The 16,794-nt window shown below is 48.2% G+C and overlaps 1 protein-coding gene across 2 annotated transcripts in view; it reads left to right on the top strand.

Annotated features, from left to right (window-relative positions):
* The window catches only part of ATXN7L1 (ataxin 7-like 1), a 336,816-nt gene that overhangs the window by 317,268 nt on the left and 2,754 nt on the right, over nucleotides 1–16,794 (top strand). For both annotated transcript variants that reach the window (XM_006882620.1, XM_006882619.1), the window contains 4 exons: nucleotides 2,282–2,474; nucleotides 7,446–7,567; nucleotides 11,954–12,917; nucleotides 16,466–16,540. In XM_006882620.1, the coding sequence (XP_006882682.1) occupies nucleotides 2,282–2,474; nucleotides 7,446–7,567; nucleotides 11,954–12,917; nucleotides 16,466–16,540 (1,354 nt within the window). The remainder of the gene's footprint in view (nucleotides 1–2,281; nucleotides 2,475–7,445; nucleotides 7,568–11,953; nucleotides 12,918–16,465; nucleotides 16,541–16,794) is intronic.

The raw sequence follows: 16,794 nt of genomic DNA, 5'->3' as shown, positions 1-16,794 counted from the left end.
TTGAGGTGGGGCATGCTTCAAAAAGAGCCTGCTATCAAATTTGGAAACAACTTCAAGGTCTATCAGTAGAAGATTACTGTTGTTAAATGCTGTCTAGATGGCTCCAGGGCATAGCAACCCTATGTGTGACACAACAAAATCCTACCCCATCATTATATCTATATTGTGGAAAATCATGGACTATTAAAAATGATGATATAATTCTGTATTTAACATTGTTAGTATTTTTTTAAAAGCATGTCTTAAAAAAAAAGACACGTCTCAAAATAGTTTATACAGTACAATCATTTCTGCATATATATGTACATACAGAAGTCTGGAAGGTTAGAAACCAAAATGCCAGTAGCACTTGAACTTGGGCAAAGGATTAAGGTTGCTATTTTCTATGTTTTAGTGCTTTGTAATTGTTTTACAATATCCAGTTTCAATCATAAGCAGACAGTAGCACTTTGCCCTTCCTGATGCAGGAAGGACCACCTGTGGAGGTGTTCTTTTCACGTGCAAAGTGATGACATCTTTATTTTTATAAGGGTGGGAAGGTGACAGTTATTAATCACCAGGTTGACATAGTTCTTGTTACAAGCCTCATTATAATGCTGAATACTACCTGTGGCTTTATTTCTAAAGGCCCCGCTTCTGGAGTCTGGCTTGTGCTCAGGTACTTGAGGCCTGTAAAAATGTCAAAGCAACAAAGAATCCAGAGTGGAAATGAGAGAAAAGAGTGACAAATTACAGCTGCTTCATGGGACTTGAAGGGGCAGCTTTCAAAGCTGAAAAGGAATTTTTCAAAGAGATCATGATTTTCCTTTCCACCCCAAACCCTTTTCTGCCTGTATTAGCCACTTTCTCTGGTCAATCACCGAATAAAAGCAGAGAATAGTAAGGACTACAAAGCAAGGGCTCTGACTGTGCCTCTTGGAGCTACCTAGTAATGTGGCTTCTCTGGTTTGGTTTGGTTTGGCCTCATTGTGTTTTATAGTTGACTGTTGAGGAAACACAGTGCTTCCTCCTGTTGTGATATTGCGTAGCCACGAGCTCAGACATCATTGAAAGAGTGCGAGGGGCACAGTGGTTACCCATGTGGTGGCTGCTGACAGAAAAGTTAGCAGTCCAAACTCAGCCCACAGTTAGTTGTTTGGGAAAGATCTGGAGATCCGATTGCATAAAGATTCCAGCTGGAAAATCCTACGAGGCACATTTACTGTCTAACATTGTGAGGTCATGAGTTTAAATTTAACTGACGGACAACGCGTAACAACAACCATCACTGAGGTGAGATTGAGTGACTCCCACACCTTCCTCCCATCAGAATACTTCTTCAGCTCCTACTATGAGCCAAGCTTGCCAGACTGTGTAAAGTGTCTTGTCAAAAAAGAAATTGAAGTGCTCATCCTTAGAAGATACAATTAAAATATACGTGGCTTGGTATTAAAAAATCCTCTGTCAGTTAACCAGCTTGGGACACATCACTGAGATAAAAACCTTTTTTCATGCCAGTATGCTAACAATTTTCATAAAGTCATAGTTTCATTAAAAAAAAAAAAGTCTTTCCTAGAACTGCTTTGCTTGCGTATTGATCATTTGTGGATTGGTTGAACCTGTTTACCTGGTTGATCTCCCTGACCGGTTTCTCAGTCTATATCGAGCACATTGAGAAGTGTTAGTACTTTGAGAAGAGAGCTGCTAGATGTGAATACCAATTATTTTTGTGCAAATGGGTGGATAGTTGTAAATGAATCCATGCGTGATAACTTTTCTATGAAATTAGTTCCTGTCACATTGTGTGTTTTGCATTCGGGTTTGACTGCAGTTGTCTCTCTGGTGGCTGTGTTCTGCCGTAGAGGCGGCTGTCAGAGCAGAACCTTAGCAATGCTGGAGCACCCACACAGCTGATCACTACTTACCTCTTAGCTTGACGTTGCCCCTCCCTAATTTGCCATCCACCTGCCCACCTTGATGTATCAGGAAGACTAACAGGACTGTTTTCTGAGCTCCTGAAACTATTATGTTGTTGTTTATGTATGAGTGAGTCAGAACCAACGCATAGCTGACTTTCCTCATGGGTTTTCAGAGGCAGTAAATCACACAGGAGGAGATTGCCCATCTTTGTCCTGCAAAGCGGCTGATAGATTTGAACCTCATGCCTTTGGGTTGGTAGTCCAATCCTTTACCACCAAGCCACCGGAATGCTCTAGCAGTACCAGATTCACCTGAGTCACATGGCTGATGTTACTATCTCGGAAATGTTCTACCCTTGTTTGTCTCTGCATCTTGTTCCTAGACCATCGTCTGCAAACAGCATAAGTAGCAGTGCATCTTCAAATCACAGTGGCTACACTCCAGAACCCCCCGTGGCCCCTGCCGGAGGTGACCCCACCAGCCGACTGTCCAGTGATGAGGGGGAGATGGATGGAGCTGAGGAACCCGAGAAGCTAGACTGTCAGTTCTCCACACACCATCCGAGACCTCTTGCGGTAGGCTGCGTCTGTCCCCTCCTGCCTCCTTCCTCCCTTCGCCCTCCGTCCTTTGCAGGCGTTTAGTCAGACGTGCCAGACAGCATGCGTGCCTGAGGAGAGGCTGCCAGTCCCCGGTGTGATAAAAAGGCTTACCCAGAGGTTGAATGACTGTCTTAGAAATGCCCTTGAAAATCACGGGAGGAGAGAAAAGTGCTCCCAGCTGATTCTCATCCGTTAAACACCTTGAGTGTATGTGGTCCACCCTGAAGCAAGCATGCTTGACAGTCGGTGTCTGTCTCAGTGCACTTGGGAGCTGACCCGGTGGCCTTCCCCATCTAAAAATGAAGCTTCTGGTTTCAAGCATCCGTCTGGCTCCCTCGCTCTGAAAATCTCTCAGCAGCATGCCAGGTGCCAGCCCTGGTTGCTTCTGTGTTTTATTGTGATTAGTAAGTATGGCCATATGGCACCAGAAGTCGTGAGTGTGTGTCTGTGGTGGAGAGAGAGAGAATGAGGTTGTGTCTGTGTGTATGACAGAGAATGTGTTAAGGAAGGACATGACCGATCATGCCAGCATAGTGACTGATGAACTAAAAGGGTACTTTCTTCCCCGTTGCTGAGGAAGGTCGCTGGGGTGGAGGTAGGCAGTATGAAGGCAGTAGTTACGGCGTGTGTGCGCTTGCTCAGTGAGCTCTCAAGCAGGGGGTGCCTGGCACATTCCGCATGGCGCCAAAAGCCAGTGGGTTTACTCTGGTGCCAGCCAGAGCCCTGCAAGGTTTCCTTGGCCCATCCCTCCATCTGGATTGGGTGCATGAACCTCAGCCCTGTATCAGGATGGCAGACTGCGCTCTCCCTTCTCTCTAGTGAAGGACAACCTCATCTCCTGCTTCAAGGAGTGATGGTTGCTTGGCCCCCTCTCGCTTTCTTCACCTCTGCCTCGTACCATTACAGACACAGTCAAGTGGCATCATCTATAGAATGTAGCACTACTAATCAAAAGGTCTCGTATCTCCAGTGGTTCAAATCTCCCAGCAACTCCATGGGAGAAGGATGGGCAGTCTCTGTCCATTAAGATTTTCAGCCTCAGAAACCTAATCAAGGGTTACCTTTGGTCAGGTTCAACACAAAGGCAATGGCGGGGGCAGAGGCAGGGGGGGAGTAGAAATGCCTTTGTCCACCAGTAATAGAAAACTCAACTCTCGAAGTTTGTATGCTGAGGTCATTGAATTTTCCCTCGTAACCACAGGGACAGCTAGGGTTGGCTCAGCATCTCCAGTCTCATGAGACTGAGGATGTGACTGGAATGTCATCCTCCTTCCCTGCATGATCCCACGTGTCTGCTACAGCTCCAGCCCTACCTCCTTATCCAAGGCCATTCTAAGAAGGGAAAGGCATAAACTCAACTAGCCTTCTTCCAAAATGCCGTCTCATGTCAGGGAGGAAATTCTTCCTCTGAAACCCCCAGCAGACCCACCCTCTTATCTCCATTGGGCAGAAATGGATCCCATGCCCCCTCACATACCCCCACTCACTGAGACAATTCAAGAACTGAATCTGAGAGGACAGTGACACGGACTGAAACCAGTCTGTCCACTTTGCATGCCCATCACGCGTCAGACACTAGGACACAAGTGTAGGTCTTTGAGCAAGAAGAAGGTGGGCACCTGGCTACAGTAGACAGTGTAGAACAAAGCTCAGGTCCTAGGAAAAGATGACATATACTGGACCATTGAGACAAAAGCAAACCCAGAGACTATTTATTTGAGATACTCTTTAAATTTGGGACTCAGACCACTCCCCATATCATCTATTACCCAAAAGACAGAGTTGCTTATAAAATAAATAATAGCACACCTAAGTACAGTACTTCTCTACATGATCCTCTACATGAGAACTATAAGTCAGCTGTAACTGTAGACCAAATCTCAGAAGGAAAGGGACAGGCAGGGAAACTAGAGTAAAAGAAACAGGACAACCAGAATAGAAATGAGAATGCTGACACAATGTCACCAAACAATTCATATCCAAATGAAGAGGAGGGGATCCCAAAATAAAACTCCCTACTGTCCAGTAAATTCCAACTCATAGCAACCCCATAGAACAGAGTAAAATGATCTCCAAGTCTGTAAATCTTTATGGGTAGAGACTGACCATCGTTCTCCCACAAAGCTGCTGCTAGGCTTAAAGAGCCAACTTTTCAGTTAGGATTCCGATATATAACATACTATGGCACCATAGATCCTTCTGAATAGTCTTTATACACACACACGTGTGTGTGTGTGTGTGTGTGTGTGTGTGTGTGTGTGTGTGTAAATATAGTTTGTTGTTATGTGCCATTGAGTCAAAACTGACTCATAGCTGACCCTCCAGCAAATTTTCAGAGGCATTTAATCACACAAGAGGAAATTGCCCATCGTTCTCCCACAGAGCAGCTGGTAGATTCTAACCGCCCACCTTTTCTCTTGGCAATGCTCTCTCTCTCTGCTCTCTCTGTGTCTTTCTCACACACATTCTCTCTCTCTCGCTCTCTCTCTCTCTCTCTCTCTCTCTCTCTCTGTGTGTGTGTGTGTGTCTCTCTCTGTGTGTGTGTGTGGAGAGAGAGAGAAGAACGAGACAGCTGTTGGAGACATTGGCAATCCGGAGGGTCTGCTACCAGGACCAATGGCATGAGACCATATCTTGCTAAGGGACCAACTAGTGATACATAGGTCAGAGACAGAAAAGTGCCTAAGACAGCCAAATTTGAAACAGAGACGAGGCTCTATCAGAGTGCCAGACTGTCAAATTCACCAATGCCAGGCCACAGTGGATTACCTCAACTCTGGCCCTGGAGTTGTTGTGTGGCCTTAATGTTTTGCTGATTTCAATGGAAAGGTCTAGATTTGTTTCTTTCTCTCACAGTTAGTTGATGCTTTAAATCATTCATTTTTTGCCATGAACACTCAGTCCGAGTGTCCTTGGCCATTGCAATAAAAGAAGAAATGGTCCAGACCTGGACCAGCTCCCACATGCTGCTGGGAGCCAACTTCCTGCTGGAAAATTGCCTTTGTTTGTTTTCTTACTTGATCAGTAAACAACATGAAGGTGTAGAAAAAGTGGTGTGTTTGGGTTGGGATTTTTTTTTCATAGGCAGGCTCAGATTTGATGGGTGGCAAGATTTTAATACAAGACTCCCGGAGCACAAGTGAAAACAGAACAAAAGGAAGGTCTTGCATTTCCTCCCGATAACTATTCCAGAAAACTGGTTCCAGGAAGGTTTTTTGGAACGAATGGCAATCCAGCACTGTGTCTGGGATGGAGGCCAGGGAGCTGCTAGGAGGCCTGGTGGAAGGGAGGGGAGCTGCATCTGAGTTATAGTCATAGGCATACACGCCTGGACTCTCAACCAGCTGAATGTCACCTTCTCAGAGGCTGCTGCAGCAACTCTGTCTACCAGCCTTCCTATTGTCCTAACATTTTCATTAAATGCCATTTATTAAATACCTGAATGTTTTAACTATGTGGGAATATAATGTTGACTTTACACATTTTGTGGGGCTTTGTCTCCCTCATTCATTCCTTAGCCCTTGGATGCAAAGATGGAAAAGCTCCGTATCTCATGCTTTGGGCATGTAGCTAAGTAAGGCAGCTCTTTGCCTGGAAAGATGAAAGGTCAGGGAAGGAGAGGAAAATCCTCAATGAGATTGATTGGCACAGTGAATGCAGCATTGGGCTCAAGTGCATCAGATAGCACAGCTTCACATCTTGTTCATAGAGTCACTATGAATTGTACTCCACTTGAATGACATCTGACAACAAGGAAGTGAAGACAATAGGACTCCCGGCATTTACACATGTATAATCTAAAACAATGACATCAGGCATTGTATGTAACATAAAACAGTCCCACAGTGACTCCAAGGTAATAGAGAATAAAGTCTGCAGTAGACTGCTCCGTGGGAGTCAAAGTAGGAAGATTTATCAGATGCTAATCCCAAAACTCGTTGCCATGGAATCTATTCTGACTCATGGTAACCCCGTATGTTACAAAGTGGAACTGTTCCTACAGTCGTCTTGGCTATAATCTTTAGGGAAGCGAATCTCCAGGCCTTTCTTGCGTGGTGTCACTGTGTCGTTATGAACCATCTGTTTTGAGGTTAGCGGCCAATTACAAACCATTCATCAGACTGGGGAGGCTATCTAAAATGAGAGGCCTCTTTAGGGCACTGAGAGACAGGTAGGGATGGGATTGACAGGAAGAGAGGGAAGGAAATAAAGGGCAGAGGGAACAGCATAAACAAAAGCTCAGAGGTGCTGTGCTCCAGGACATTTAAAGGCATAATGGGAGGAGATGAAATGAAGATGATGAGTAGAAGCCATTCAGCCTAGGTGGGAGTGAAGGGAGGGAGCTCTGGTGGCCTGATGGGTAAGGAGTTGAGCTTCCAAACCAGCATCAGGTAGTTTGAATCCCCTGTCTACCCTAAAGGAGAAAGGTGAGCTATCTTCTGCATCCTCTGAAAACGCTCCAGAGGGTCAGCTGTGAGTTGGTTTTGACTTGACAGCCCTGAGTGCAGGTGAAGCGGCCCTGTGGCCAGAAGGCAGAAGACCTTGTCCACCAGAACAAGCAGCTTTTTCCATGATGACAGACAGGGAGCCACAAAGTTCCTTGAGAAAACAGATGAGCAGATGGTGCTGAAAAACCACCCTGACTGGGTTTTTCTTTTTTTGATTTTTAACCTAAAATGCTGGCTCAATCCTAAAGGCAGAGAATTTAGGCCCCAGGGCCCAAAACAAATGCAGCTATTGTTGGGTCATGGTACAGGGACTCTGCAGAAAATCTCATACTCGAACTGAAGCACTAACAGAAATATTTTTGGCTTTGGTGCTGTTTGCTTCATTATTTTGAGTAAAATGATGCCCCTGTGTGTTTTTATGCAAATGTTATTTTCTCTGCATGCTTTATATTAGCTTATTAACCTGTAATCAAAATTAAAATGTTTTTGTTCCTCACAGTTTTGCTCATTCGGGAGTCGCCTCATGGGACGAGGGTACTATGTGTTTGATAGAAGATGGGATCGTTTTCGATTCGCACTAAACTCCATGGTAGAGAAACACTTGAATTCACAAATGTGGAAGTAAGTGAGCAAGAGTGGGTTCTGGGTGATATAAGACCCCAGCTTCCCCCCGATGAACTGGTCCCCACCTTTCTAAGTAAATGTCAGGGGTTGACTTTTCATTGACCAGAATGGTCCTGAGATCAGGATTCATAATTAGTCAGTTGTTAAATGCCAGCTCTCGTGAATGATTGACTTATGGCTCTTTATAAACGTGCATGATGGGTTTTGCTTTTGTCTTTGGCGGGAGGAATCATTTTTGGGTTGGCAATCTCTTTAACAAAATGAAAATAATATTAGAAAAGAACTGGTTTAGTTAATGGTGTGAAAGCGGTGTTTAATTATAACTTATAGCTTGCAGAGATAAGAAAACTTAGCTTCTGTTGGTGATATGAATGACGCGAATAGTCACGGTACAGACCGGTTTCTGGTTCTTTAATGTCCTGTGACTTAATCTGTCCAGCTGGCAGCCAGGCAGTCCTGAGCAATGCTATGAAGCTGATTAAGTGTATCTTTTGGCCCTTTCCACTTCCCGAGCAAAGCTGCCTCCCCTGTGCGCATGCTTCTTTCTGCTCTGAACCACAACTTCTATTCCTTCTTTCTAAGGTCCTTTGCCAACACTTTCCAGTGTACATACTTTTTAATAGGTGGCATCAGGTGTCAAGGAAGAGATCTCCCTGACTCAGTAAAACACTCCTGGGAAGTTCTAGCAGGTGTAGCTCCCCTCTACCCACCACACATAGCAGAATGTGAACCCCACCCCTCTACTCCTAGAAAGGTCTGCCTTCCACAGACCATAATCCATTAGAGCTAGATCACAGCAAGGCCCACCAGCATCCCTGATCCCATACTCTAAGAAAGCCCCGGTGAGGCAACAAAAGTCCTCCTGAGAAACAGGAGGAGGTTGGCGATGGGAGCAAGATTCAAAACCCTGCACTCTCCCAAGTTTCTACCCCTGTCACCCAGGGAGCCCTGGCACCTCAGCTCCTTTTTATCAAGATTTCCAAAGAGTTTTCAGAGCTGAGCTTTTTGATATGAAAACACCACTGGGTCTGCAGGAAAACTGCTAATGGGCTCAGGGCTGAATGTTACTACTTAATGTGAAATTAGAAAGACCCACGAGAGAAGCTTGCTGTTTCTCCCCATTTAAGTGACTGCTCTCTGTGAGTCGGAAAGGTGTCCTTGCTAAAGCTCGTGCCCACTCTGAACAGCCAGCAAGTGGCGCACCGTGAAAGGGTGACCCTGTTCTCCACGAGGTGGTTGTTTATCCAACAGCTCTCGGTCCCCCTGTGTTGTGAAGCGTCAGTCCTGGACCTGCGGCAGGAATGTGTTGATCTGTATTGTGCGACCTGCTGTCCCGTCAGCTCAAGCTCCGTGTTCCTTTCCTCCTCAGGCACAGAAGCCCAAGCCACAGGGCATCAGGTCCCTCCCCCCTTTTCAGGACTTGCCTAACCAATCTGCTGTCACTGAGCAACATTGGGGCTGCCTGGGTGTCAACTCTGGAGAGCGTAGCGCCCCGCTGCCCTCTCAACCTCGCTGCCCAAACCCCAGGCCCCGACGGGCCCGAACCCGGAGGGATGGCAGCCGATGGGGGCATGGAAGACATTAGGAAGAAAAGGAACGGCCAAGACTCTTTTTTCTTTAACAAGCATTTAACTCTGCATCAGGAGACGCCAACACAGTATTCTCTTTCAGCCAGGTCAGCATCTGGACCTCCGTGCCAGCTGGCAGGGGCGGAGGGGCGCTGTCAGTCATTTATTTGCATCTGTGGGCTTCTGTATGGGACTTCCCTAAGCCACACTTAAGCTAAGTCTCAGCTTGCAAAGCTGGGATCCACTACCTTTTGGCACCTAGAGAAACAGATAGTTTAGTCTGGAGGTCAAGGGGGTCCCAAGGACAGTGAGCTATTCACACGCTCCTCCCCTTCTTCCCAGACCCTGTGCACCCCATCAGCCCCTTGCATCCACTGTAGGCTGGAAAAAGACAGAAAGGATGCTGGGAGACAGCCCCCATCCCATTGCTGTGTGCCAGCCAGGTTAAGACGTAAGACTTCAGCCTAGCTGCATCTCAGCAGGTTGAACCCCACTGCAACAAGTTGAGGCATTTTATATTATATCTAACTGGCACATTAGGGAGCTCTGGTGGCTTAGTGCTAAGGAATGTCACTGCTGTCCTAACAGCAGACAAGTTCAAATCCACCAGCTCCTCCACAGGAGAAAGATGGGCACCCTCTTCCTGTGCTGGAAACCCACTGGAGGGTCAGCTCTGAGTCGATTCTGACTCAATGGCACACAGCATTTTACAATTGGGGCCTTAAGAGTAGATCCCATTTAAAGTCATTGATTGGGGCCTGCTCTAAATAAGCCACTTGATATTTGCAAGTAAGTGTTTATTACAAGTTATCACCAAGCCCCCTCCCCCTAGTCTTTCTTGCTTTCCCTGGAAGGCAGCTTGAGTCAAAGTGGCCTGTAAAGCCACCGCAAGACAGCAGATGAGGGGGGGATTGGCTGCCTCCCCACACTGGAATGCTCCTCAGCCCTGTTAGGAAGGGTCTTGTTCAATGCCAGACAGTTCTAAGGACATGTCTAGACCTTTCTGGTCTGACTATGTGGGAGTCCTCGCCCAGCATGCAAAGTCCCTGACAGTATGGCTGTGTGGCTGCTGAGAATTCACCTGCTCACCTATCCACCCACCCACCCATCCATCCATCCATCCAGTCACCCATTCATCATCGCAACAGAATAATAGCACACCTTGCTTAGTGCTCATGGGATCTCTTCTGTTCTCTAGCTTGAGGGAAAGTAAATTCTAAAATGCCATCATGGTCTTTGTGAGTTTGGTGACATTTTTCTCTTAGATGGGACGTCTTTGGTCTGACATTTTTCAAGGATGCTGTCCTTCTGTATTTGAGGAGTTTTGTGATCCCATCCTAAGGGTGGAAGCTTTAACCTCCTCACATGTGGCAGATGGAGAAGGAAATCTGTAGAAAGCCATGCATTTGCTTCTCCTTGGCTCTCTCCAGTCTCAGCACCTACTCCTGAGGTCAGGGACGTGTAGGGATTCTCTTAGACCTCCTCTCACATCTTATCCAGGCCAGCCCTCCTTCAGCTAATGCTTTCAAATAGGGGGAGCTAGTTGCAGGAGAATCCCTAACAACATGGAAATGAGGGAGCAAGGTGATAAATAGAAACAGTTTGAAGACACTCACTTAGCTCTCGATTTTGCCCTTTCCTGCAAAATCAAGTGCAAATGGTGATCGATCCCAAGGTCCCTGAGCCTCCTCCCAGCCCCCAGGGTGGCAGCAGCTTTGACCTAGTCCAAGGTTTGGAGCTGGGAGCTGTTTCTAGCACAAGTGGAAAAATGGAGTCAACAGAGAGATTCCCCAGAGGGACCTGCCACCAGATGCTGGCCCTGAGTCTACAGTGTGGAAGCAAGGGGTTTGTTCTTAAACTCTCCAACTTCCTGGGAGACCCGAGAAGAAAATAGTGGCTGTCCTTCCCTTCCTTCTCTCTGCCTATGTATTCCTCCTCCTCCCACCCCCGTATGCATCTTCAGAACGCACTAGAGGTTTCTGGTTCGCTTCCCTAGACACATAGGGGTTCCTACAGTCTCACCCCCTCACTTACCCAGGGACAGGAAGACCTAGTGAAGAGCAGCCCCAGTCCCAGTTACACCTACTCCAGGGGGCTTTGAGGGGTTATAGGGTCTGACAGAGCTCACAAGGCATCCATGTGGCTTCCCCAGCCCGCCCATTGTCCCCTGGCCTGCCGCCGCCATGCTGGGCCAGCAGGAGCCAATGACTATAAGCCTTTCCACAGAAGCCAGAGATGCAGGTAGTAAACATGAAGGGTGCTGGCCTGTGCGCAAGTAGAGAGCTATTCCCAGTCAGGAGTAGGGTTGGGAAAATGAGGGTTTTAGGGGACACAGGATAACTGAGGGTTAAGGGTTAAAGGCTGCCTTGAGGAAGAGAGCTTAACGCAGGTGGCCAAGGTCTTCCCGCCACACTGCTTCCTTCAAGCCAGGGCCTGAGGGTTAAGTGATCACTTCCTATTAAAGTGCCACTTCTATCACTGCCCCAAGTAGGGTGTGGGCGGATACTGACTGCGGAAATGCAGATTCGAAATACTGTTTTGTCTTTTTATTCTTGAGCCCAAATTAGCTGTTCTCCAGTATCCAAGTGTGGAGGTTAGGACCTGAGAACCAGAAAGGGTTTAAAAAGAGATTGTGGGGTATTGCAATGCAGGATGATGAGGAAGGGCCATAATTCCGACTTAACCATCCTTCAAGGCTTCATGTTCATTGTCTGGTTCTGCCGGGGCCTCCTCTGCGCGGTCGGAACTCCAACCCCAACCCCAGCCACTCCGGCCCTGCTGTTCACAGTCTCTCTCCCTCTTTTCTCACATTTAGGAAGATCCCTCCTGCGGCCGATAGCCCCATGCCCTCGCCTGCAGCCCACATCACCACCCCCGTGCCGGCATCCGTCCTCCAGCCTTTCAGCAACCCCGGTGCTGTGTACCTCTCTTCTGCTCCCATCAGCTCGAGGCTCACCTCTTCTTACATAATGACATCTGCCATGCTCTCAAACGCCGCTTTCGTGACCTCGCCGGACCCAAGCGCCCTCATGTCACACACCACAGCTTTCCCTCATGTGGCTGCCACCCTCAGCATCATGGACTCGACCTTCAAGGCCCCCTCCGCCGTGTCCCCGATACCAGCCGTCATCCCTTCCCCGTCCCACAAGCCATCCAAAACCAAAACCAGCAAATCCTCAAAAGTCAAAGACCTGTCTGCCCGCAGCGACGAGTCTCCAAGTAACAAAAAGAGGAAGCCACCATCTTCGACTTCCTCCTCCTCCTCCTCCTCCTCCACCTCCTCATTATCCTTGCAGTCATCCCTCTCGTCTCCATTGTCAGGGCCCCACAAAAAGAACTGTGTCCTGAACGCCAGTTCAGCTTTGAACTCCTATCAGGTGGCCCCTTCCTATAACAGTCTGTCTGTGCACAACGCGAACAATGGGGTGAGCCCACTCAGTGCCAAACTGGAGCCCTCAGGACGGACCTCGCTGCCCAGTGGCCCCATGGACTCAGGGAGACACATGGGCGCCGTGGGCAGCAGCAGTGACTCCTGTCCCCTCTCTGTGCCCTCCCTTGCGCTCCATGCAGGGGACCTCTCTCTGGCCTCACACAATGCCGTGTCTTCTCTGCCCCTCTCTTTTGACAAATCAGAAGGAAAAAAGCGTAAGAACTCCAGCTCTAGTAGCAAAGCCTGTAAAATCACTAAAATGCCTGGTATGAATAGCGTTCACAAAAAGAACCCACCCAGCCTTCTTGCGCCGGTGCCTGAGCCAGTTAACAGCACCTCCTCTCGGCAGGTAAGGGGTCCATCCTTCCTGGGGCCTCCTGGCACTGCCATCATCTACCCTGGGGGTCTAGGGAGCTGTGCAGCACCCCACTTAGCCAGGTTGCTCAGTCACTGTGACCATGACTACTGTCCCTGTGATCACCTTCTCCCCCTCCGCTTAGAGGACACCTTAATTACCTAATACTTTGAGTAGCTCTTACTTTGTGTAAGGCAGTGTTCTAAGCCCTTTACAAATATCACCTCATTTATGCTTCAGCCCAGTGCAGTTAGAATGATTATTGTGAGCATTTTACAGTTAGGGAATCTGAGGCACAGGAAAAGTCTGAGTTTCTCCATTCCACTTGTGCCTGTTTTGTGCCTGGAGGTTTCTGAGGATGCATTTACTAAAGCATCCTGTTGCTGAAAGGGTTTTTCTTTCTAATCTATTGGAATTTCCTCAGGAGGAACTCAAGGCCCTGATGAGGCTGGGGTCCTACCTTGGGAGTGGTAGGGTTGAAACAAAGCCCGTGTGTCCCAGGCCTCCAAGTGACTGCTCTCCTCACCTTGTTGCCTCGGTCTCAACCTCTTCCTAATAGAGCTCTGTCCTTCCTTAAGTAAACTACAGAAGCTCAGAGCAGCCAGCAGAGGAGAGAAAGTTTGACAACACCGTGCAAAGGGGAGTATGTGTTTCTAGAGAGCTGGAAAGTTGTGACGGAACCCAGAAGTAGGGTGTGCTTGACCTTGAGCTTTGTTCTCATCCTCAAGTTTAGCCTTCCTCCTTAAAGCCCACCACCCCACAGCAGGCTCTAGTCCCTCCCCTGTGGGTCACCAGAGCACAGAGGTGGGGTAAGGCTGGCCCAGGGCTCTTATCAGAGGTGCTGCACACTGTGAGCAGAGCGTGCAAGCAGTCGCTAGGAGAAGCCTATGGTTTGTAATCATAGGTCAAAGTGGCCAAGCCCTCAGCCCAACCCTTCCCGAGGGATGAAGGCTCTGCAGGAGTGTGAGGCAGCCACCCACACAATGTTGTCATGTTTTGTGGCTTTCTTTGATTCGAGTTAGAACTTCACCCAGAGGAAATCTTGAAGGGACTCCACAGATTACCGATGAGCACATGTGTGCCACCATGCTTAGAACTCAGAGGTCAGAGAAGCTGTGGCCGTGGTTAAGAGAGGAGGAGAGGGAGTTGCATGTGTCTGTCCTGACTCCCCACCTCCAGGTGTAAGGTAGAAGGAGAACCCCCAGGGCCCTGCCTGCTCTTCTCACAAGCCTCAGGCAGGATAGTGCCCTTGTTTGCAGACCAAACGTTTGAGTAGCAAATGGGTTTTCCATAAAGTTCTATAGTTCCCAACACATCCCTATATGACATCTTCAGATGTGTTAAGTAGTTTACTAAGTACTTGTTGTGGGTGCCGTTGAGTCTGTTCTGACTCATAGTGACCCTATGTGATGGAGTGGAAATGCCCAGTAGATGTTCCTAGGCTGCACCCTTCAAGGGAGCAGATTGCCGGGTGTTTCTCCCGCTGAGCTGCTGGTTGAGTTTGGACTGCTATTAACTACTGTACCACCAGAGTTCTTTCACTAGTTGTTATTATTATCATTTCCATATGGGGCCCAGGAATCAGGGTCAACGCAACAAATAAGAGCAACCCTCATTTTACAGACAAATAAACTGAGGCAACCGAAGAGTTAAGCTCTGTGCCCAAAGTCACACAGCTGTGAGGGCTGGGACTTAATCCCAGGCAGTTTGGCTCTGGAGTCTGGGCTCTTGGACTCCATGCTGGGAAGGCGACATCTCTATTCTGAGTAAATGTTGGTTTGTGGTGCTTTGATCCATAGGAAAGGCTTAGTAAACAGTGAAAACAGAGGCAAAAGGAGAAGTGCTGTATCCACCAGAGGGTGCTCACCAGCAAGGAATTCTGGGATAGGGATGACCTGGGCAGCTGCCATGGTTCATTGGTCTGGTCGGCAGTAACTCTCTAACGCAGGTGGCCTGTCACCAGGCCAGAGAGGCGGCCTTGGCTGGGATCACCATCAGTGACTCCCAGGAACCAAAGAATAGCAAAGGCCCTTGACATCTTGTCTGGTTCTGTTACACATGAGGAGACAGCCTAGGGTTGGGAAATACAAGATAAGTGTAAACTTTGAGGACAACTTGACGATCTGTTTGATCGTGTCTGATAATCATACAGCCTGAATTTGCCTCCTGAGTAATTGAGCAAAAGCAAAGCTTCGAATGTAAGTCCAAAGTCAGTCAGCTCAATTCATTGCCGCCAAGTCAGAACCATTGTGTAGCTGAACCTCCAGCCGGTTTTCAGAGGCTGTAAATTGTCCAAGAGGAGCTTGCCCCACTCCCTCCTGCAGAGCAACATTGGCAACTTGATGTAGAGAACAGGCTGTTGATAGACAAAGGCAGGAGCCGCCTCTGCAGACTGTAAGGCGAGCATGAAGAGGTACGACTAGACATTGGCTGGCTGGAGCCACTAAAACCAACTACAGATGACCACACAGTACTGCTACCCAGGAACCCCCTCAGGCAGAGTCGCCTGCCTTTCTCAGGAGCTAGAGGGCAAGCCTGCCACCCTCTTACTACTTTTCTGAAGACTAGCAGTGTGTGAGCTAAGCCTCCTGGTAGGAAAACTGAGCCCGAGGAAGACCAACCTTTCTGTCCAAGGTCGTCCAGCGAAGTTGGAACCAGAAACAAGATGGGTCTGAGAGTTGTGTGAGTCTGGGCTCTGGTAGAAAGACTGGGCATCCAGGAGTGTTAGAGTATTGAGACTCCATCCCTCTGGTGGCTTAGTGGTAAAGAGTTGTGCTGTCAACCCAAAAGCAAGTAGTTCGAATCCACCAGCTGCTCTACAGGAGAAAGATGGACAGTCTCCTCACCTTCAGTTTACTGCCCCTGAAAACCTGCTGAAGGGTCACTTATGGGTTGGTTCTGACATGGTGGCACATGACAACAACGAACAGCACCTGGGAGAGCAGGATTAAGAGCTCCCTGCCAGTCCTCTAGCTCACCTAGTCTGTAAGACATTGCACTGATGACCCAAAGGCCATGCCTCTTTGGTGGTTCAAACGCACCAGCAACTCCTCAGGAGAAAGATTGTAATTTACAACCCTGGAAACTCAGTAGAGGTTCAGCCATGAGTCAGTTCTGGGGCAATGACGATGGAAGTGAGTGACCTGTCCTCTGGAGGCCTGGTGGCATAGTGGTTAAAACGCTTGGCTGTTAGCCTCAAGGTTGGCAGTTGAAACCCACCAGTCACTCCTAGAGAAAGATGAGGCAATCAGATTCTGTGGGATTGACAGCCCCAGAAACCCCATGGGGAGTGGAGCGCCACTCTGCCCTGTACGTTCACTGGAAGTCAGACTTGGTGCCACAGCCGTGGGTTACCAGCCTTCTTTTTCTGGGAATGAGAACACTATCCAAAGACATTGTCTGTAGCTCCCATCTTCTCACACCATTTCCTGGTTGAGTCAGCCCTGCTCTGAGGCAGCTGTTTGTGTTCCCTCTAATGACTCGCCCACTGCCTTCCCCTGCAGGCCCCTGTGTCTGAGTGCGGCTTCACTGCTGTCTTTCAGGTTGGGAAAAATAGCAGCCTAGCTTTGTCACAATCCAGTCCTTCAAGCATGTCCAACCCAGGACACAACCGGCAGGTAAGACATTGGGCCACAGTCCACAGTGGAGCATGGAGTCGTTGGGCTTAGAGCCTGGGGTAGTAGCTAACAGCTTGAACTCACAAGTCAGACTTTTAAGCTCAGGCCTTCTCATTTAGCTGTGTGCCCTTGAGAAAATAATTTTACTTCTCTGTGCTTCTGGTTCCTCATCTGTAAAATCATAATAATGACCCCTTCCTCGTGTGGTTTTTGTGAGGATTAAATTCATTTATTCACATAAAGTCTTACAAAAA

Source organism: Elephantulus edwardii, unplaced genomic scaffold, assembly GCF_000299155.1.
Source record: "Elephantulus edwardii isolate Elephantulus edwardi_28Jun2011 unplaced genomic scaffold, EleEdw1.0 scaffold00022, whole genome shotgun sequence".
Taxonomy (NCBI): domain Eukaryota; kingdom Metazoa; phylum Chordata; class Mammalia; order Macroscelidea; family Macroscelididae; genus Elephantulus; species Elephantulus edwardii.
Note: the sequence above shows the minus strand (reverse complement) of the source record. Positions and strands in the feature narration are given on the sequence as shown.